Raw genomic sequence first — 22,757 nt, forward strand, 5'->3', positions numbered from 1 at the left:
TGGCCTCACCCCACCTCAGCGTTCGCAGCTTCTGCGCATCTTAGAAGAATTTCGTTCTTCTTTTGATGTCGAGCAACCTTCCTTGGGCCGGGCGTCTGCTGTCACGCACCATATTGACACTGGCTCCCAACCACCATTGCGGCAACGACCATATCGCGTCTCTGCGACGGAACGTCGTGTAATTAATGAGCAAGTGAACGATATGCTTCGCCGCGAAGTGATCCGACCCTCGAACAGTCCATGGGCATCCCCTGTCGTCCTTGTTACGAAAAAAGACGGCTCGATACGGTTCTGTGTAGACTATCACCGCCTGAACAAGATCACTCGCAAAGATGTATACCCGCTGCCGCGAATTGATGACGCCATCGATAGCCTACAAGGAGCAGAATTCTTTTCATCTCTAGATTAACGCTCCGGCTATTGGCAAGTACCCATGGCTGACGTCGATAGGCCGAAGACAGCCTTTGTCACACCCGACGGCTTATACGAATTTAACATCATGCCGTTTGGACTTTGTAATGCGCCAGCAACTTTTGAACGCATGATGGACACAGTCCTCCGCTGTTTGAAGTGGCATACGTGCTTGTGTTATCTCGACGACGTTGTTGTTTTTGCCTCTGACTTCACCACGCACCTTCAACGCCTACGGCATGTTTTGACTTGCTTAGCGAACGCTGGCCTTCAACTGAACCTAAAGAAGTGCCGATTTGCAGCGCGGCAGCTTATGGTACTAGGCTATGTCGTCTCGAAGGATGGAATCCTCCCCGATCCAGCCAAACTTCGTGCCGTAGCTGAATTTCCTAAACCGACGTCCGTCAAAGAATTGCGCAGTTTTGTAGGTTTGTGTTCCTACTTCCGGCGCTTCATTCGCAATTTCGCCGCCGTCATATCACCCCTGACGAAGCTCCTTGGCAGCAACGGACCTCTCCATTCGTGGTCGTCCGAGTGCGACGAGGCGTTCACTAAGCTCCGTCGTTTGCTGACGTCTCCCCCCATTTTGTGCCACTACGATCCAACGGCACCTATTGAGGTACACACAGATGCCAGTGTTCTCGAACGCGCATCTCCTGTAAACTATGTCATCGAACCAGTTGAGCCATCTGAAGACATGCGCCGCCGGGGACGAGACATTGTCCATGTCGACCGTTTAAAGCCTTACTACGACCCGCTCATCGTGACGAGCTGTTAGGTCGCCGGACGGCTCCCTTCTCGCTCCCGGGGGGTGGTTGTAGCGAAGAGATTGTAGAAGAGACGCTAGTCGGTTCAGCGCTACTGGCTCTAAACGCTAGTGGGTCGAGCGCTCCTGCTCAGCAACGGCTCTCGTGCTTGGAAGCTCTGACTGCCCTGCCCGTCGACGTTGCGCCGCTCCCGAGCTCTGCCAAATAAACACCTTTAGACTTTTTATTTTATACACTCATTTTATACACCACCACCTAAAAACCATTGGCTGCGCCGTCCCGTGCCCAACGACGCTCGAACTATGCCCCAGGTTTAGTCAGCCAGATAGCTGCTACGTGACGTGCGCAGTGACGCATGCACTAGGTACTCATTTAGTTAGCGAGAACCATGGAGCCGCCGTGGCGTCGGGCAAGCGTGCTTATCTCGCAACCCGGAGACCCGGGTCCAATTCCTAAAATTAGCCGGACTTTATTCTCAAGGGCATCATTTACTTTCTGGGCTGGAACGTCCCTGAGAAAATAGAAAAATCGCTTTGCTGTGGGCCATTTTCGGTGCCACCATTCCCTCTTCCCTCCGCCTGCAATGCCGGATTTAGCGCACTGGGACATGGCATGCTTTCGCAGTGAAACTTGCGCAGGTTAGTGCTGCGCGGAAAGGAGAAGTTCAGAATGCAAGTGACCTAAAAGAGGATGGCGTAGTTCTCGTCGAGCAGTCCAACATTTCAAGGTGTATTTGGCCCCTTGAACTGTTAGTAGAAGAAGGGCAGTATGGGCCTCTAAAAGACACAAGGCGGGATGTTCGTGCAGAGAGCAGTGAGGAAACTCTACAGTACACCGAAAGATCCCTACACTCTTGAGTTCGACATCATTGTATCCTACTGTCATGGAGTTGTGGCTGGCTGAAAGTTTCTATTCTGCTACTGAGTGCGCCGGCGTTAACTTGAAAGATTTGGGCTTAGTGTGACAAACTGTTCAATGCCATTAATCACTATCTAAGCAGACGCATCGTCGAGGAATACGTTAACAGCCCTTCAGCTGCCTTGATTTTTTCATTCATAGTGTGCATTATTGCTTTTGAGATCGGCAAAGTTTTTGGTATGCGGATAGCTCTTGTGATTCATACATCCCTTTCCGCCAAGTTGCAAGTGTTCAAACACGCTTGCAACTTATTTCTGTTCTGTGTATTCTGAACGTTTCATCAGTCGCATATTTAGGTCTTCACACGTCGACCTCAGTGCGTTAAGTGTATTCAACCCTTCTGGTGCATTTCCTCCTAACCTGTAGAGCTCTGTATTTCCAATAGATTGCATAATGTTAATCACTCCAAGATTATCCAGCTACTGTGCAATTTCCGCTCTTCTTCCTACGCTGTTAAATTCTGTCACGGACGGAGCTCAACTACATCGCCACTAGTTCGCTCTCTCAGAGGCAGCAACTACGACACCATGTTATCGCTGCAGTAGATTGCGTTAGTACAAGAAAGGTATGCGGTCTCCTTCGCCAAGACATCATAATTTGCCCCAGATCCCGAGCGTAGTCTTCGTGGTTATCGTTAGGTAAACGACGATCATATCCGCTTCTCCATAGATTACAGAACTTTAAATCAAATGGTAGAAAAAATTGGAGGACGCATAAGCTTCGCCTTCAAGAGTGAAACACGATAGCGTTATCGCACCCCGTTCGCACCGCCAAATCATTCGCTCGGCATGCTCTTGAATCAAACAAAGAGGAAACGTGTGCCTCAGCAAACAGAACGAACCAAAGAACTTGGTGTCTCACAAGGGGAAATGATATGCGCGAGCTAAACGTCGTGATTGGCACGGACAGCCGGGCCACGACGCGCCATGAAGGCGGATGCGATCACGGGGCTGACGCCTCGATGGGATCGTCTTCTAGAAGCGGGCGAGTGGTGCTCCAGGTGTCGGGGCAGCGCCGTACATTGCGAGGAGGGGGTCTTCTGTGTTTGCCGCAAGCGCAGAATAAATGTAGCGGAAACGTACTTCGCTACACGTTTAACTGCGACTTCTGTAATTTACATGCTCCTAATTACCGATATACACCGCAGTATAACTTTCTACGGCACGTTTCTAAGGCAACACCGCATTCACTAGAGGCGCGTTTGTCCTGCTTTGAAGCATATAATTTATGGCTGAGTGATTGCGTCTCCGTCTCATACTCCGGAGACCCTGGTTCGATTCCCACCCAAGGCCATCTTGCAAGTGGTTTTATTTATGAATTGCCTTCCGCAATTTATCGCTCACGGCCAACTCTACCGACGCTGACAACACCGGCTTTTCTGCGAAACGAGCTCCTTAACGCTATCGCGTTCAAAACGCATAGCTCTTGCGGCAGATTTTACGATGGTGTCGATTGCGGAAAGAGCGCGGAGTTCTTTTAAAATAAGAATTGCTCTCGTGGTAGTGGCAGCTACCCTCCGTCGATTCCTCGCGCATCAATGCTCTCATCTTCAAGGTTGCACAAAACGATGAAAATAGGAGCGCATGCTTAAGAAGCTACGCACTTCCTTGAGTGTCATTGGCATAAGAAATCTGCCCACATTAACCTAACGGGATCCTGACGTTGGCCATGTTTAAACGCAAGAGGGCCCAAAATGTATATTTATTTTCACTTAAAAATACTTAATAAACTAAGCTGCAGGCCGTATTGCGTAAAGCAGGTTAGAACTTGTTTCAGGCATTGGAGATGTGTCAGGAAATCGGTCGTGAACACGACAACATCGTTTGAATACCTGAGGCACGATGGCCACTTCAGGCCGTGCAAAATTAATGTCTATCATCTGGTCAAATGTGGTCCGTTCATTAAAAAGCCGAAAGACACTACATAAAATTCTTACAAGCTTTCCGGCGTGACAAATGCTGCCTTGCAGCGGTCAGCCTCGGCCATAGGTACTTGGCTTATCCAGAGCGATAATTTATGGGGTAAAAAACTGGCTTTTCCATACATCGATGCACGGTAAAGGATAGAGTTCCTTTCGCACGATCTTGTTGAAACGACAATAAACAATGTAAAATGAGATTGAGCCAACTTTATGTCTAAAAAGAAGGATGTAGCAAGGATGCCCCTGGGCTACTTGGTGGCTGAAAAACAACGCGAGTGAACATGTCGGTCTTACACCGACATGCTTACGACAGCTCACCAATAACTCGCCTTTCGGTCACCGAAACACGGTAAGTTCGCTGCTGCAGAGGAGCATGAAAGCTAGTGTCGGTGGGAGACGATTGCTCTATGGAGCTAGTCTTGAAAATTCAAAATTCTGGCAAATGTAGCACAACATCCACATGCAATACCGTGAGTATTCCGATCTTACAAGCAAAATAGATGAAAATAACATTAGGACAAGCATATTTACCTTGTACATGTAAGTCATTATGTATTCTAGAGCTTTGATCGACTTCTGTCGAAGACCCCGCGTATGAGAGTAATCGCTAATGATAGCGACCTCCACGACAAGTCCAAAGGGTTCCGTTCTTGCTTCTGATAAGAAATGAGGGTGATAAGTTCATTGCCAGAAACGGCGATGAATATGGACTTGTATCAAGGATTCATACTAACCTGGAAGGGACAAATTTCCATTCGTGCGAGATTTCACTTCTGCAATAGAAATTGAGAATTAGATATACTGATGGGGCATATGAAGAAAAACAATGGGCAAATAAGAAAATTACGAAAGGCTTGAAACGTTCGTATTGCCAATTACATATTTGTATGTATGGAAGGGGTACTTTATATCTACAAGCAAGTCGTAGATCAGTTAGCAATTAAGTTATTCATACTGGAGCACAAACATGGCTGTGTGTCTGTGTATTTCATTCATGCAGACATTCATGGGAAAATATTTTTTGCACTGTAAATTGAACGTCTTCGTCAGTGGTGCTTGTTTGTGAAGCCAATTTTCCAGTTATTTGATGAACTGCCACGAATACAAATTACGGCAGAACTCATCTTTGAGAACTCATCGAAAATAACTGTCCCCGTTAATGCAATTAGCTTTCGAGCAAAGTAGAGACGAGTAGTATCTGATGTCATGTTTATTTAATATGTCTGGTGGTAATTTCGAGACTTCCGTTGCTTCGTTAATATGCGGCATACTGCGGCATCATCCAGCTTCGCTCCGGCACGTGCGTGTACAGGTCGCCCATTACCATGGCTCCATGAACGCGACTGTATCGCACCGACGCAAGAACGTCGACAGAACGACAAATGCGATTAGACGACAATGAGATGACAGTTAATCGTTCAGTTGTCACGACGTTATAACGACGTGATTTCACAACAATAACATGAGGACAATGAGATAAAAACGAGTGTACAACTACGCTGGCCTGAAGATGATGTCATGAGGACACCCGCATGGCGAAGCTTAAGTGGCGACGACAGCGCACGTGGGGTGGCATGACGACGATGGCATGGTAACGGTGGCTTAAATACGATGTACAAATGATGGTATTATTACGATATCATGGAGCGATGCTCAAAAGACAAGCCGCCGCGAGAACGACGACGAAGTGGGTCTGTGCCCTTGGCGCGGGCGAGTGTCGGCCTGGCGGTTTGGCTCCAATGTATATACCCTGTATATAGCATCTTCCATCTGTGTTTTTCCACACGTAACATTCTGGTGGAGGTCAGCGATCGCCGTCCTCACCACGGAACTCCGGAGTGGTGGGTACATCGAGCTTGTCACCATGCCTCCCGGTGACGAGACCGCCTCTGCAACGGCGTCGGCTTGTCCGACTGCTCCAATCATCACGGTTGCCCAACATCGAGACCCTGGTGTGTTCTCTGGCCTGGAGAGAGAGGACTTTGAAGAATGGATCAAGCTCTATGAACACGCCAGTGCTAATAACAGGCGGGATCCAATGATCATGCTCGCCAATGTCATCTTTCATCTCGGCGGCACCCCACGCGTGTGGCACCAAACGCATGACGACGAGATAAACAGTTGGGACAGTTTCAAAGACAAGCTCAGGGAGCTGTTCGGCGACCCCATTGGGCGCAAGGCCGCCGCAAGAAAGGCTCTTGTGTCTCGTGTTCAGACATCTACAGAGCCGTACGTTTCATACATCCTCGACGTCTTGGCTCTCTGCCGCAAAACTGACGACACGATGTCTGAAGCAGATAAAGTGTCGCATGTGCTAAAAGGCATCGCCGACGATGCCTTCAATTTGCTTGTTTTCAGCCACGTCTCGACTATCGACGCCATCATGAAAGAATGCCGTCGCCTTGAACAAGCTAAGAGTCGCCGCATCACATATCACATCACGCGGCCACCCAACACTGCTGCTACGTTGACATGTGTGGCTTGACCACGTCAGACCACCCCCTGCGACGACATAACCCGTATTGTTCGCGGTGAGCTCGAGGCCGCCTGTTTGCCAGCTTTCTCTGCGACGCCTCCCGATCCACCAGCAACCATGATTGCGCTGATTGCGTGTTCATCGTCTCCACCCACGGTTCCCCAGTTCTCTAGCAGCCCTCCTCGTCCCCGGATGTCCTTTTCTGCCACATCTCGACGCCACCCGTCCGAATGGCGTACCCCTGATGACAGGCCGATCTGCTTCCACTGCTGTCGCATCGGCCACGTCGCTCTTCACTGCTGCAACTGATGGCCACCACCTACTCGGATATACACCGCCGCTCAAGCCCCCCCCCCCCCTTTGGACCTTCTGTTCCCTATGTTCCCTATGCCACCCGCCATGAACCCATTGCCGCTGATGCTCCTGCCCCGAACCTTCGCTACAGCCGCTCTCCCTCACCTCGACGCCATCAGTCTCGTTCGCCCTAACCCCATCGCTTCCCTCCGTCGCCTATCGCCTACCGGATCCAGCCGGAAAACTAGCCACTGCAGCTTCTGGAGGTGCAGCTGCGTTGTCCACCCGCCCTCAAATCCTCTGCCCACGTTACACACGAACCAAAACCTTCTTGACGTTGACGTTGACGGGTATCCTGTCACGACACTCATCGATACAGGTGCACATCTTTCTATTATGAGTGCTGCCTTCCGACGACGACTGAACAAGCTCTTCACCACAGCGTTGGCACGCATCGTCCGCGTTGCGAATGGCGGTACTGTGTCTATCATCGGCATGTGTACGGCACGTGTTAGTATCGCCGGCCGCCACACTCCTGTCCTCTTCACCGTGATTGCTCATTGTCCCCCCGACCTCATTCTCGGCCTCGATTTCCTTTCCGCGCATTCTGCTCTTATTGACTGCTCTTCCAGTACCCTTCGCCTTGAGTTGCCGATTCTCGCAGAACCTTCTGACACACCCTAGTGCCGCCTACGCCCCACCGGCCTTATTCGCCTGCCATCAAAATCAATAGCCTATATTGAAATCTTGTCTTCCCACCAGTCCCTGATGGCGAGTAACTCGTCACTCCTCTACCCGACATTCCACTACAGTATGACGTTAACGTGCCTCAGAGTATACTTACTATTATTGCGAACCGCAATTTCATACCTATCTTTAACTTTGGATTGGCAAAGCAAATTCTACCGCAAGATATTTGCCGTGCCAACGTTGATTGTCTCGGCAACCATCACGTGGCAACTTTATCGACCACTGCTTTTTGCGACCTTAGCAGGCCCATCATGCCAGCCTCGGCCGCCGATGCCAAGATACAGAAAATGGTTGCGACAGACCTGTCTTTTGCGCAGGCTGAAGACCTTTACTAAGTATTATCGTCCTACAGAGATATTTTCGACTTCAACGATCACCCTTTAGGCCAGACGCTCGCTGTCAAGCATCGGATTCTTACTGGCGATGCTACGCCTATTCACAGACCACCGTGTCGAGTTTCTGCGTCGGTACGCCGAGTAATTCAAAACAAAGTCTACAAAAAGCTAGATAAAAACATCATTGAGCCTTCTTCGAGTCCCTGGGCGTCACCTGTGGTGTTGGTTAAGACGAAGGACGGCACGTGGCGATCTGTGTAGACTACCGTCATCTGAACAACATTACTAAAAAGGACGTCTACCCGCTGTCACGTATAGACGACGCTCTTGACTGCCTGCACGGTTCCAGCTATTCCTCGTCTATTGATCTTCGTTCGGGATACTGGCAGATTGCTGTTGACGATATGGACAGAGAAAAAACCGCGTTCATCACACCTGATGGCCTATACCAATTTAAAGTAATGCCGTTTGGATTATGCAACGCCCCTGCCGCCTTCGAACGTGTGATGGACTCCTTGCTCCAAGGTTTCAAATGGTCCACATGCCTCTGCTACCTTGACGACGTCATCATCTTCTCGCCAACGTTCGACACCCACCTTGAACGTCGCTCAACTATACTTGATGTATTTCGAAAGGCGAAGCTGCAACTTAACTCGTCCAAATGTCGTTTTAACCACCAGCAAATTGCTCTTCTGGGGCATCTCGTTGACGCTTCCGGAGTACAGCCTGATCCCGACAAAACTCGCCCTGTCAGAGAGTTTCCGGTTCCGAAGACACCGCAGACGTTCGAAGTTTTGTAGGGGCTATGCTCGTACTTTCGTCGTTTTGTTCCAGATTTTGCGACAATTACTAAACCCCTAACTACTCTTTTGAAGAAAGGCGTACAATTCTCGTGGGGTAATGCAGAAGCAGCCGCCTTCTCTCGTCTCATCACTCTTCTCTCCTCGCCACCTATTTTCGCCCACTTCGACTCTGATGGCCCTACAGAATTGCGTACAGATGCCAGCGGTCATGGCGTAGGTGCCGTCTTAGCCCAGCGTCAGCGTGGCCACGATCGCGTTATTGCTTATGCGAGCCGCCTCCTCACACCATCGGGGCGCAACTATTCCATTACGGAACGAGAATGCCTTGATGTAGCCTGGGCGGTTGCGAAGTTCCATCCTTACCTGCGCCGTTCCGTCCGTAGTTCCGTCCTTCCGTCCTTCCATCACCCTTTTTTCCGTAGTCACTGACCATCATGCTCTCTGCTGGCTCTCGTCGCTAAAAGGTCCTACAGGCCGCCTTGGTCGATGGGCTTTGAGGCTACAAGAATTTTCATATTCCGTGGTCTACAAGTCTGGCGGTCTGCACCAAGACGCTGATAGGTTGTCGCGTTACCCTGTTGATGACCCTGACTCCTCCAATAGTACCAGTGCTGCTTGTGTATTCTCTGTGTCGCAGCTGCTTCATTTCGCCGACGAGCAACGTCGTGACGCCTACATCAGAGCACTCATCGACCATTTTGAACACTCTCCGGCCGACGCCACTCTATGCCTCTTCGCCCTCCGCGACGATACTCTGTACCGCCGTAACCTTCATCCGGACGGCTCTGAGTTCCTACTAGCCATACTTAAGCACCTCCGCTCAACTCTTCTAGAAGAGCTCCACCACGCACCAACAGCCGAACACCTCGTCGTATGTCGAAGCTATGACCGTGTACGTCACCGTTTTTCTGACCGGGCCTTGCCCGTTCCGTATGACGTTACTTCGCCGCTTGTGAACTTTGCCGACGACGCAAGAAGCCTTCCCAGTCCCCCACTGGTTACCTGCAGCCGCTCGACATCCCTGCCGAGCCCTTCCATCGTGTCGGCTTAGACCTTCTCGGCCCATATACGGAATCTACATCAGGAAACAAGTGGGTTGCAGTCGCGGCGGACTACATTACCCGCTACCCCATAACCCGCGCTCTTCCGACCAGTTGCGCAACTGATGTTGCGGACTTTCTCCTGCATGATATCATTTTGATTTATTGATGAACGTACGGCCACAGACCGTGGCCGTACGTTCTTAGCCAAAGTCATTGACGACATCATGCGAGCCTGCTCAATGCAGCATACGTTTACCACCTCCTACCACCCTCAAACGAACGGCCTCACTGAGCGTTTCAACCGCACCCTTACAGACATGCTATCTAAATAAGTTTCAGACGTCCACCGTGACTGGGACCAGGCTCTACCTTACACTACATTTGCGTATAACTCTTCCCGTCTCGAAACTGCTGGCTTTTCGCCTTTTTACCTCTTGTATGGCCGTGAACCGACGCTGCCACTGGACACTGTGCTTCCGTCCACCACAGCTTCAACTAGGGCTTATGCCCGTGATGCTATCGCCCATGCTGACCATGCTTGCCAACTTGCGCGCACTCGTCTACAAATCTCTCAAGGCAAACAAAAGCAAGGCAACGACCTCCGTCACCGTGATGTTCATTTTGTGCCCGGCACCCTCGTGTTCCTTTGGTTACCAACGCGTAAAGTTGGCCTTTGTGAAAAACTGCTTTCCTGCTACACAGACCCATATCACGTGCTTCGCCAAGTAAGCAACGTCACCTACGAAATCGCTCTAGCCACGCCCACTACGTCCTCCACTGTGACAACCAGATACATTGTCCATGTCGCCCGACTCAAACCCTACTAATCTCCACGCGCCTTGGGTATTCAACAGCACCGCGACGGCGCTTTTGCCACCGGGGGGTAGTATTACGATATCGTCGCGCGATGCTCAAGGGACGAGCCGCCGCGAGAACGACGACGAAGTGGGTCTGTGCCCTTGGCGCGGGCGAGTGTCGGCGAGGCGATCTGGCTCCAGTGTAAATACCCTGTATATAGCCTCTTTCATCTGTGTTTTTCCACACGTAACAGTGTAATAGGATATGACAATGAAGAAAGAATTACGTGAATGGATCGTGAAGGCGGTATGCCTACGATGGCATAAGCACAATTAGATGATGCTGTAGTGAGAAAAACAAAGATGACGATGGTAGAAAGGCGTTAGGACAGCATTGCATCAACAGCATGACAACGACTCTGGGAAGATGAAATGGCGTGACTACCATTGCATGACGAAAGTCGGATAACGAAAATGGAATGACGACGATACAATGAACGCCACGGCAACAAGACGACAGTATGGCAATGAATGCATGACGATGAGTGCAATACGATTCCGTGACAATGACGATGTCATGACAACGGTATGAGCACAATGACATAAAGATGAGCGCATGGCAGCAATGGCTCGACGACGACTGTATCACAACGCCTGTATGACGACAAGTCCATGATGGTAGTCGAATGGTGAAACTAGAGTGACGACGATGACCCGAGCACTGTAGTACGACAGCGCATGCAGTACAGCGACCATCTGATGACGACGCCATGGGTGTTATGACATGTCTACGACGTCATAATTACGATTTATTGATTACAGAATGATTATGATACAATAACGCAGGACTGACATTGATGGAATAGCGAAGGCGGTATGACAAGGATGGCATGGTGACAATGGGATGCTGTTACTGAAGTAAAGCGGATGGTTAAATGACCTCGTGATGACACAGCACGACGAATGGGCGACCGCGACGGCATCACGGTGATGGTATGACAACGAATGCATGACGACGAGGGAATGACGACGATGACATGACAGCATGAAGGATAATGTGGTGGCGAACAAGTGTATGACGGACATGGCATGACAGCGGCTCTCTCACGAAGCTTGTATGACGATGAATGCGAGAAGACAAAGGAATGCTGGCAGTTGGGTGACGAACTGCAGTGACGTCGAATAAACGACCACAACGGCATCATGTGCCGTTGTAACAACCAGTGCATCACGACAATATGTCGTCGATGGCCTGCCGATGACATCTTGGTGACAGCCATCTCAGAAAGCGCGAATGACGAGGATGCAGCGACCACGACGGCTACACATCTACGACTACATACCTGGTGGCCGAAGCAATTATGCAGCTGAGGAGGAGGAGGAGGAAAGAACTTTATTGGGTCCTGAGGAACCCCTTCCCACCCACTCTTGGTTTAGTGGTAAGTATATGTTTTTGCCACACATTAAGAGACATACAAAGGAAAGACAAATAGACGACGCCATCTTTTGTTCTTTTTTCTTTCTTTTGGATGTGTCCTAAGTTGCTGCAGTAAAGATGCCCTTCAGCAAACGCCAACGAACGCGAGGAAAGAGTTCTGCTGAAAAAAATTACACAGCTCAAGTAAATGTGTCGTTGGGGTAGAAGCCGTGACGATGGGGGCACGGCGGAGGTGAGGTCATGAAGCCGGGATCGTGATGCGCGTGCACTGGCCTGAGCGTCGAGGGTGCTTACTAAAGCCAATGGTTTCCAACAAGAAAAGCGTGTTTATTCTGAACGTGTATAGTGCCCCGAGGGACAGGGTGCAGAGATTCAAGTTGCTTCTGCAGAAGGCTTCTAAGCTTGCCAGGGACCATCCGCTGATCGTGGCTGGGGATTTTAATGCTCCGTATCACGTGTGGGGTTACAAGCATGACACAGTAAAAGGGAGAGACCTTTGGCAGAACGCTGCGGAGTTTGACCTTACGCTGGTCACTGACCCTGCCTTTCCGACACGTATAGGGACGTCGACGTGTAGGGATACTACCCCAGACCTCTGCTTTGTAAAAAACGCAGCCAAGCCTAGTTGGTGCAATCTTGCCGAAGACCTAGGTAGTGATCATTATATTAACCAAGTCGTTTTTGAGGTTGAGGGTAGGCGCCCTAGGGCGTTAACGTTTATAGACTGGGATAAGTTTCGGATGATCCGGGAGGAGAGAGGAGAAAGGGGGAAGGTATTCGAAGGCCTGTACCGGCCGTCCCTGGAGGATTGGGTCACCTAGGTGAGGGAGGATGTAAAGGAGGCTACGAAGGAGATCACTACGGATTTGGAGGTGGATAGTATTGATAGCAGGCTGGCCCATCTGATTGAAGCCAAGCAGTCTATGCTGGCTAGGTGGAAGAAGCAGAGGCTTAATCGAAGGCTGCGCAAAAAGATTTCTGAGCTGAATAAGCTGATTGAGGAGCACTGTAAGCTTTTGTCTAGGCAACAGTGGGATGAGGTATGCAACTCGGTGGACGAGCAGGTGCGCAACGGGAGGTCGTGGGGCTTGCTTAAGCATTTGCTGAACGACTCCAATACGAGGGTTAGTCAGGGGCACGTCCTTGCTAGAGCTGTACACGAAGCAGTGGGGTCTGCCTCAGAGGAAGAGCTGGTTGAAAAGCTGGCCAACAAATACCTTCCTGTTGCGGACCCGGATGCTTTTCTAACGGAGCAGGCCTACACGGGAGAGGACAACTTTTCCCTAGATGAGGACTTTTCTGTGGAAGAGGTACGCACGGTTTTGCATAACCTTAAGAGCAAGTCGGCTCCCGGAGCGGACGGGATATCGAACAAGCTTTTGAAAAATCTGGACGATAGGTCAATCAAGTACCTTACCGGGGAGGTTAACGCTATGTGGAGAGACGGGGTGGTTCCGGAGCAGTGGAAGACAGCTCTCACGGTGCTGATTCCCAAGGCTGGCAAAGTCCCGAGCATCGATAACTTAAGGCCTATTTCGCTCACTCCGTGTGTGGGCAAGGTAGCCGAGCATGCGGTGCTTAATCGGCTTACAAGGTACCTTGAGGAGAACCAGGTCTACCCCCACACTATGATTGGTTTTAGGGCTGGGTTGTCGACTCAAGACGCAATGAAGCTCATCAAGCATCAGGTCATTGATGGAGATGGAAGGGGCGTTAAGGCCATCCTAGGGCTGGACCTGGAGAGGGCTTTTGACAACGTTCGCCACCCTTATATCCTTAAGTCCATTTCGGATCTTGGCCTCGGCGCGCGCTTTCATGACTATGTCAGGTCCTTCCTGTCAGGCAGGAAGGCTACCTTGAAGGTTGCGGAGCTGGAGTCAAAGATGTTCAATCTTGGAGACAGGGGCACTCCTCAAGGGGCCGTCATCTCGCCCACATTGTTCAATCTGGCCATGGTCGGATTGACCAAGAAGCTCTTGGAGATTGAGGGGATTAGGCACACCATTTTCTTACTATTTATTAATGATTTGCCACACGAGATATCATCTAAAATTCGAATGTATGCAGATGACTGCGTATTGTATGACATCATTTCATCTCCCTCTGAGCATGTTCGCCTTAGTGAATCATTCCTCAGATTTGCTAAATGGTGTGAAACATGGCAAATGAATATTAACTTCCGTAAGACTGTCGTTATGTCCTTCTCTAATAAAGCTAACCCGTTCCTTTTCAGCTACGGATTTAATGATAATTTAATTCAACGGGTTTCTGAATATAAATATCTTGGTCTCGCGCTCACCACTAACCTGTCCTGGTCAAAGCACATTGATTCCATTACGACTAAAGCTCTACAAAAACTCGGTTATTTACGTCGTACTCTGTCTAATTCTCCGCGCGACACTAAATTACTGTTATATAAAACTATTGTTCGCCCTATACTTGAGTATGGTAGTATCGTTTGGAATCCCTACAAGCAGTACGAAATAGACAGAGTTGAGGCCATACAAAGGAAAGCGATCAGATTTGTCTACCGACGTTATGACCACCAGTTCTCGCCATCGTCAGTCATGTCTTCACTCAACCTGACATCTCTCGCCGAACAGCGACACGTTCATTCCTTAAAATTTTTTCATGGCATTATTCACTCATCTTGTCGCCTCTCCAGTAATGAATATATCACCTTTGCAAAAATCTCTTCTAGTAGGAGACATCACGCGCTTAACATTACACCATTTTTTGCACGCACTAATACTTTTAAGTATAGCTTTTTCCCTAAAACAATTGAAGCCTGGAATTCGCTACCAGGAACCAACTGTTCTCTCCCATTAAATGAATTCTTGTCTGTACTCCCTCATCACTGCGCCTAAACTTTCTTTGTTGCCTATTGTATTTCTTTCATGTATTGTATTATCCACTCCTGCTATAGCCCCAGCAGGGGCTGCAGTATGTGTAAATAAATAAATAAATAAATGTATGCAGATGACGTGACCATATGGTGTCCCGGTGGTAGTGAGGGCTATGTCGAAAGTGTTCTGCAGGAGGGAGTAGATGTAATTGAGAATTATTTGGACCCGACGGGGTTAAGGTGCTCCCCCTCTAAGTCGGAGCTGTTGCTGTACAGTCCCAGTAGATGGGGACGTAAGCCAAGGGGATGGATCCCCGTGGACCAGCTGAGCATTCAGCTTCGTACAAGAAATGGCAATCTCATACCTAGGGTAGATAAGATTAGGGTTCTGGGGATGATTATTGAGTCAAACGGCGCCAACACGCTGACGATCCAGAAGATCATTGCCAAGACAGAAAATGCGGTACGCCTAGTGAAGAGGGTGGCCAACAGGCAGACGGGGCTCAAGGAGGACAGTCTCATTAGACTTATGCACGCATTTGTATTGTGTCACTTTACTTATGTGGCGGCCATGCACAAGTGGAAACCATCGGAGAAGGAAAAGCTTGACACGCAGATTAGGAAGATCACGAAGAAAGTGTTGGGAGTGCCAATGTGCACCAGCACCGACCGACTTCTCCAGCTGGGAATTCATAATACCTTGGATGAGATAGCTGAGGCTCAGGAGAGGACGCAGATGGTGCGTCTCTCTACGGCTAGCACGGGTCGGCAGATTCTGAGAGAGTTAGGGGTTCCTCAGGAGAAGATTTCGCAGCTTCATGTCGCTATTCCCGTGAAGGCCCGTAATCGGTATCACGTCAAGCCTGTTCCCAGGAACATGCATCCGGAGCGAAATGTTGGTAGAAGAAAGGCAAGGGGAGCTTGCCTACTGAGACTCATTCGTGATGAGAATCAGAAGGTTGGCTTCATCGATGCTTCTTTCAACGAGGAGAGAAAGGTGTTTACCATAGTTGTCGTGGACAATGAGGGCAGTCTCGTTAACGCTGCTACCGTTCGGACTGATAGGCCAGAGGTCGCGGAGCAAGCGGCTATTGCGCTCGCCTTGGTTGACAGGCGCAGGCCTTTTGTATATAGCGATTCAAAGTCGGCCGTTAGGGCCTTTGAGAAGGGCACGGTGGCTAAGGTTGCTTTTAAAATTATGCAGACATGTGAGATCTCTCAACACTACTTATGTTGGTTCCCTGCTCACCTTGGGATGATCGAGGGAGCCCCTCCGAATCTCAATGAGTCCGCTCATGAGGCAGCGCGAGATCTTACCCTCCGCTCTGCCCCGCGAAACGGCGTGGCGGTACTCCCCGAGAATAGAGACTCCCCTTCCACATACAATGAAATCACGAAGTATTACCTTCTTAATCGCAGGGTTTACAGTTTGCCGCATCCTAAACTAAACAGGGCTCAGGCACTCACATTACGCTTACTACAGACTGGTACTTATCCTTGCCCACGGAGACTGAACATGTTTTATCCAGAGACGTATACAGAGCCTTACTGCCAAGATTGTGGTGCTTTAGCCACGCTCGAACACATGCTCTGGTCTTGCGAAATAATTGAAGACTCGGCGATCAAGAATGCGTCCAGGTGGGAGGCTGCACTTCGCAGCCCAGACCTGGATGAACAATTCTGGGCTGTCCAGCAGGCTCACGATGTGGCCGTGAGGCTTGGCCTTCCGGTCTCGACGTGGGAGCGGCCCGCTTAGTGATGAATTATCACTACTTGCAGGACCAAATAAAGTTTTCCTTCCTTCCTTCCACTCAGTCTCGTCTAGTGCAACACGGAAGTGCGACACAGCAAGCGCTTCCAATTACTTAAGCCTGCTGAGAGACCTGGTATCTGCCCGGGTGTTGTTCCTTCTGCAAAGCAGGAGGGACCTTTCCTGTTGCACAGCAGCATCGTCTCGGACCGTGGGCTAGCCAGAACACCGTCCGAGCAATGCGTCCGCAATGCTATCGCTATCAATGCTTCACCCTTGAGGCGAAACCGAAAAGCTTTTTTTCATTCTTGGACAGTTCGTATGATGATTTCACTAACAAACACCAATAATCTTAAAGGCACCCAGTATTAGACACCTCATACGAAGACGTAGCCAACACCAATAGGTCGACCTGAGCTAGTGCGCTTATGTAGCAGACTAGAGCGCACTAGCTCTGGTCGAACTTTCCTTCTTTCCTATTAAAAAAATGTGCCTTCTTATTTTTTTTTCTGAATGCATGGGTCAACATAGACGTCGTTTCCATTTTTTTAGCAATAAACCAATACGCTATGCCACCTGAAATCTGGAAAACTCCACGTGGTCCCTTCATGTACACCAATTTCCTAATAAATAATCGTATACTTAGCAGCCCCTCGCTGCACTATCTACTACAAGCACGTCGCTCACTCTTACAGAATTCTTATCCTGTCGGACCTGCTGCAAATAAATGTTATCATTATTGCACACTAACCTTATTTTAATAAACATGCTCGAGTATGTTCAAACCTGTCTCCAGCTTCATCACAACTTATTCGGCTTAGTTTTCGCGCACTACTCTTTCAGTGCCAGATGTCCCTTCATTCCTCAGTTTTCATTACCTATGGCTACATAGAGTCATTAGCTACTAACTACGTATACTCAAACGGTGCTTGCCCACTAAATAGCATAAAAGCGCACTTAAATGTGGTTTTGATTTCCGCTGTCGAAGACAAAAAGATTTTCGCCGGTTTAGTTTTTCCAGCAAATTAGCGCTAGAATTATTACAGATCACCTCCAAAATTTTCAATCAAAACTGCTGACATCAGTGCCCACGGTTAAAAGAATGCTCCTTATTGGCCTACTTTAGGTGCTGTAAATAAATCATTCCGGTAAAACATCGTAGCAACCATTTTCTTATAAGAAAACAGTGCTTTGCGATAACGTGAACCCGATGCTACAAGTTTGTTGCATCTATTCATGCTGCTTTAAGCGTGGGTCATATTTTAAACTTTCAACATTCCGGGAACCTTATGTGTAGCGACATACTGAGAAGGTAAACGTCGAGCCGAAAAATAGGTAAGCCCATAACCGGATCTGAACCATTAAGTTCAGGTTTAGCAGGGAAGAAGTTTGGGCGTGTTGGTAGTTCAATTGTAAACTGGGCTACATAGCGCAATAGACGGCACAAGGGCGAAGCAGGAACACGGGACAAGCGCTAACTTTCAACAATTGATTTATTGCAGCTGGTAAGCATATATATACTCAATGGGAAGCCACTGCAAGAGACACACTGAAGGGAAGGAAGAAAAGGTAAGCAGTCACGTGACTACTATGCCTAAAAATTGAAGCTCTTTTTTAGATAAAAGTATAGACGGCGTGCTAACACAATCGTCCCCTGCGCTAGTTATCTCAGCTGCTTCGACAACTTGCCTCGTTATCCTATTCCTGTGGCGATAGACAGCAGTTTGTTTTAAGAGAGGGTAGCATGGTGCCTTCACGTCACATTTTCTACAATGGGCAGCCAGATGCCCACTTATTGCGATGCTCTCCACTTTATTACTATGCTCCGCCATACGCACGTGTAAACATCTGCCAGCCTGGCCCACGTAGTACTTCCCAAACGAAAGTGGAATCTTATACACCACGTTACGAGTGCATACAACAAAAGGATCCTTGTGCGCAGTAGCGCGACCTGGCTTTTGTTTCCTCGTGGGAAAGCTCAACGCCCTCAACCTCAAGAGTTTGTTAGGTGCTGTATAAACAACGTTTACACTAGACCGTTGCACTACCTTTTTTAGGTTGTGGGAAACCTTATGAAAGTAGGGAATTACAGCCACCTTTCGTTTGTCCCTTTGTTCTTTCTTCTTTCTTTCGTCACCCGCTCTCTGCTCATCACTCATACGCGAAGTTATCTTCTTTCGACGATGCAGGCTTTCAACAACCAAGATAATGTTGTGCCTCGGATAGTTCGCCGCTTCCAGATGAGCCACTTGCTCAATAATGCCTTGATCCAGCAAGTGAGCCCATGACTTAGAGAGAGCGAATGACAAGAACGTACGATACTTCTTTCTATGAGTTTTGAGTGTGCATAACTGTACCTCAAGGGCAGCTTATTAGCTCTGGGCTCAAATACCGAACACACGTGTTCAGATTTGAAATGGAAACGCAAGTCTAAAAACCTGATATTGCTTTGCGCAGGAAATTCAGTAGTGAACATAAGTGACATATAATACTCATTGAATGAGGGAAGAATGCTGTCAACAGCATTCTTAGATTTTTAGTATTTTTACTTGTTAGAGATTCTTAGTATTTTTAGAGAGATCACTACTTGATCCGGCCGCCAGTTCTCATGTAGATTGCTGTTTTGACTGTTCAAACCCTGCTGTTGACAGTATTCTTGCCTCATTACGTGTGTTGGGTATATGAGCCCAGAGCTAATGAGCCGCCCTTGAGGTAGAGTTCTGCGCACTCAAAACTCATAAAAAGAAGTATCATGCGTTCTTTCTTGTCAACTTCAAATATGCTTACTTATCATTTTGTAGAAGGCGTCGTCTCTTGAGGCTGGAATCCGCGATATTACATGTGGATTTCTTCCCATGAAATCCATGTGGTTTCTGAGTGGTTCTATAAAATGCGTCGAATTAATGAGACCTGCCTGCGAGAGAGGACAAAACGTGAAACTGATTTTGTTACGACTGAGCAGGTGGTGTCAAGGCAAACACTCACAATATGGTAGCGTCCTCTCCCTTGCGGCTTCACCAAAAGAGCGGCTTCATGGGCAGCGTTTTCATAGAGGTGGCGCTCGTAATAGGCTCCGTTGACCTGAAGCAACAGATTTTGCTGATTCCGCTGTCGTGGTGCCACTCACATTTTTCCTGACTTGAAGAGTTTTTATTTTTACCGACTGTCACTTACAACGATTTCGTATCCGTTATTGCAGTGTTCAAGAACACCAAAATTTCATCCATTGAATTTAATGGTGGTGTTTACTGGCAGTGACAAGGCAGCCGCCTGAGCGCAATGGCATGAGCGATACGCTAGAGTAAATCATGTGAAAGTTTATTAAACATGGCTCGGATAATTCGTTATGAGTTGTATACTTGTATAGTACTTCTTTTAAAGTGTGGTTTCCACTTCAGTGGCTTATAGAGTATATTGGTTATAAATTGAATGCAGGACACTAAGGCTGCGAGGCAGATTTATTTACTGGTATAAAAGAGGCCATGGAAGTAATACTTGCCCTTCGAAGTGTTTCATGCCATTTTATACCACCAGTTTGCGCCACATTTGTTTACCGACTCTACGAGCTTACTGTTTTCCACCAGCCACAAATTGTTTTCCTCCTAATGGAAAACTCATTATGAAAACTCATTCTCTACTCATGGAATGTTGTTTACCTCAAATTTTCACCAACATCACTGTGTTGCTGACATGTTCGGGTTCCAGATATATTATCAGACGCAGCATTCATCAAATAAATGACCTGCCCAAGGATCGATGCTAAATTTTTCTGCTTCTAAAATTTATAAGCATGCCGTTGCGGAATTTATGTACATACCTGGTTTTGCTTTAGAGCAGTTTATGATCATATATAGGCGTTTTAAATGTACGGGTTAACGCGTTCACGTGCGACGAAAGCTCATACGAAAACCTCCTAGTACAAAGCAAAACGTTGACCTGTTTCACTGGAATCACGATGCATTCAAAGCGATGACAAGGTTTAGCGTAGCACCGAAGCTCCTGCGACGCCGTTCCAAATCTACGCGCTGGCGACGCACTTGTGCGACACAACACGCACGGCCCGGCGTCATCTATTAGGCGTCTCGCAACACTGGCGTGATGAGGAGCGCTGCCCCTGGATTCGCAGATGTCGCACATCAGCGGTGCACGAGATAAGACAGAAGGGACACTATGAGCTCTCCTAGCTTGACGTGTAGTGTCTGTTCCACTCAAAACCATTTGCGCAGCTTGGTGCACTATGGAGACAGCTGCAGAGCAGATATGCTAGTGTAATTTCGCGCAACGCACGTGCTAGGAGTAGGAGGCGAAACGCTGCCCTGGTTTTACTGCAGTGCCAGAGTGCCCAGCCCAGCCGATGCAGGGGAGAGTGAGAGCACGTCCACTCGGTTTCGTGGCTTCCGCACTTAAAATCACTATGCATCTCGAGAGACCTTCTAGCACTCCACGCACGTGGTCCGCACCTGCGCCATCGACACTTTGACAGCGCGGTGGTGTTCACAATAGGGCGAATGTGCCTTGAACATGAACGACGTGACCGACAATGCCGATGTTGTCTTGCAAACGTGTCCACAATAAAATAAATAACCACGAAATACGGAAATTCACACACACCGCATTTAAAGCCACAGCGATAACTACTGCTTCCAAGAAAAGTACTATTATGAATCATGCTATGCTTTATATGACATCGGAATGAGCATAAAATTACGACGGAATTCTTGCAAAGTTTTCTTTAGGATCTGCAACCAAGCAACTGTATTTTTTCACTTTTTCGGTTGAGTAAGCCATTGGCGAACTTAGGATAGTTTGGATGAAAGGAATTAAACAACTTTTGTTAATACTAACGTATTTCGCGCCGGTTCCGTTGCCGGTGTAGTCCTGAAGCAGAAGCCTCGGTGCCAAAACGGACGCTCTCTTTAATGCCAGGGGCTGCTTGTGCTCAAAAGCTACGACTTTCCTTTGGTTGTCTTCTCTCTCTTCGTAAACGACGGGATAAACTGTGACGCTGTCCACTGTGGATCGGGCCTGGTTACTGATAGCTAGAAATAAGGGCAGATGAAAAGAGAGTTTACATCGGTGTTCTTCTTTTTCGTTTTTTAAACAAAAGTTTCAAGTGGTGTGCTTTCGGCTGTTGCTTCGAAATCATTGCAAGTTACTTGCAGTAATATAAACTGTGTCAATAAAAAACCAACATAATCCTGCGTTCTTGCATTCAGCCAGAGAATTCGGCGATGATATGCTGTGCAAGTGCCACACGCGCTGCATCTTGTTTTAAGCAATAAAGGAAATCGGTGAACGCTGTTGGCAGCAAGTAAAATATATTGTCGTGGGAGGCACAATCCGTCGCGTAATCTGAGGATGTTTCTTCTCTCGCTGTACACTGCGTATAATTTCCAGCTGAAGTTCTAATGCAACACAGAAAAATGACATTCTTGTCGAAAAATTACAAGAATTATCGCAAATTATTCTAAACTCGTTTTTCGAATATATTTACCCAATTCTGCGGGAACTTCGTGCAGTTCGGTGTCATTCAATTATTACGTTTTTATACCGCGTTAATTTGATACTGCATTGAGAAGATTTCGAAACCCACAATAGTGTAAATGATTTGTAAGGTGTTTACCAACAGTCCACGCAAAGAATCTTCATTAAAATTTCCCCATTGGCAGGCCATTAAAATGAAAACACCCTTTCATATGAGTGTACACAAACAACACCCTTAAAATGTAGGTGTGAAGGCAGACACCACCATTCTATATAGTACAATACAGACAACAGCCTTCCGAATAGGCGCTACACCCACTGACACATTCTGGTTCATTACACTCATGTAGCTGATGAATGGAGTGCCGAGGTGTTGCATGTGGTGCCTATCCTTGGGTATTTACTATCTCGTTCAGTCAGCTAAACGCGTCAGTCGTGTCCGAATTGCTCTCCTGGTCGAGCAGGTAATGCTAACGTTCGACGCTTTCTAGAAAAAAAATTGGAGAAGTCGCAATTCCAGTAATTAGCGTATCCATGTACTTTTCATCGTTATTCTTTTCCGAGTGGATACAGAGCATAAAGGAAGAACTGGGCATGCGACCCATTAGGTGAGAGGCAGGTGCCGCCAGCCCGCGGCGTCCTGCGCGTTACGATAGTGCAGCCTGGATATGGCTGGCGGTTGATCCGAGAAGTTGGTCCCACGCTTACGGTGACGGCAGGAGCTG

At 48.3% G+C, this 22,757-nt stretch overlaps 1 protein-coding gene across 1 annotated transcript in view; it reads right to left on the bottom strand.

Annotated features, from left to right (window-relative positions):
* Positions 1 to 22,757, bottom strand: part of LOC135909537 (venom metalloproteinase BumaMPs1-like) — a 119,340-nt gene that overhangs the window by 67,443 nt on the left and 29,140 nt on the right. Inside the window, exons 2-6 of the mRNA XM_065441519.1 lie at positions 21,394 to 21,587; positions 19,534 to 19,629; positions 19,336 to 19,462; positions 4,752 to 4,790; positions 4,549 to 4,673 (exon numbers count right to left, since the gene is read on the bottom strand). Coding sequence (XP_065297591.1) covers positions 4,549 to 4,673; positions 4,752 to 4,790; positions 19,336 to 19,462; positions 19,534 to 19,629; positions 21,394 to 21,587 — 581 coding nt within the window. The remainder of the gene's footprint in view (positions 1 to 4,548; positions 4,674 to 4,751; positions 4,791 to 19,335; positions 19,463 to 19,533; positions 19,630 to 21,393; positions 21,588 to 22,757) is intronic.

This window comes from Dermacentor albipictus, chromosome 5, assembly GCF_038994185.2.
Source record: "Dermacentor albipictus isolate Rhodes 1998 colony chromosome 5, USDA_Dalb.pri_finalv2, whole genome shotgun sequence".
Taxonomy (NCBI): Eukaryota; Metazoa; Arthropoda; class Arachnida; order Ixodida; family Ixodidae; genus Dermacentor; species Dermacentor albipictus.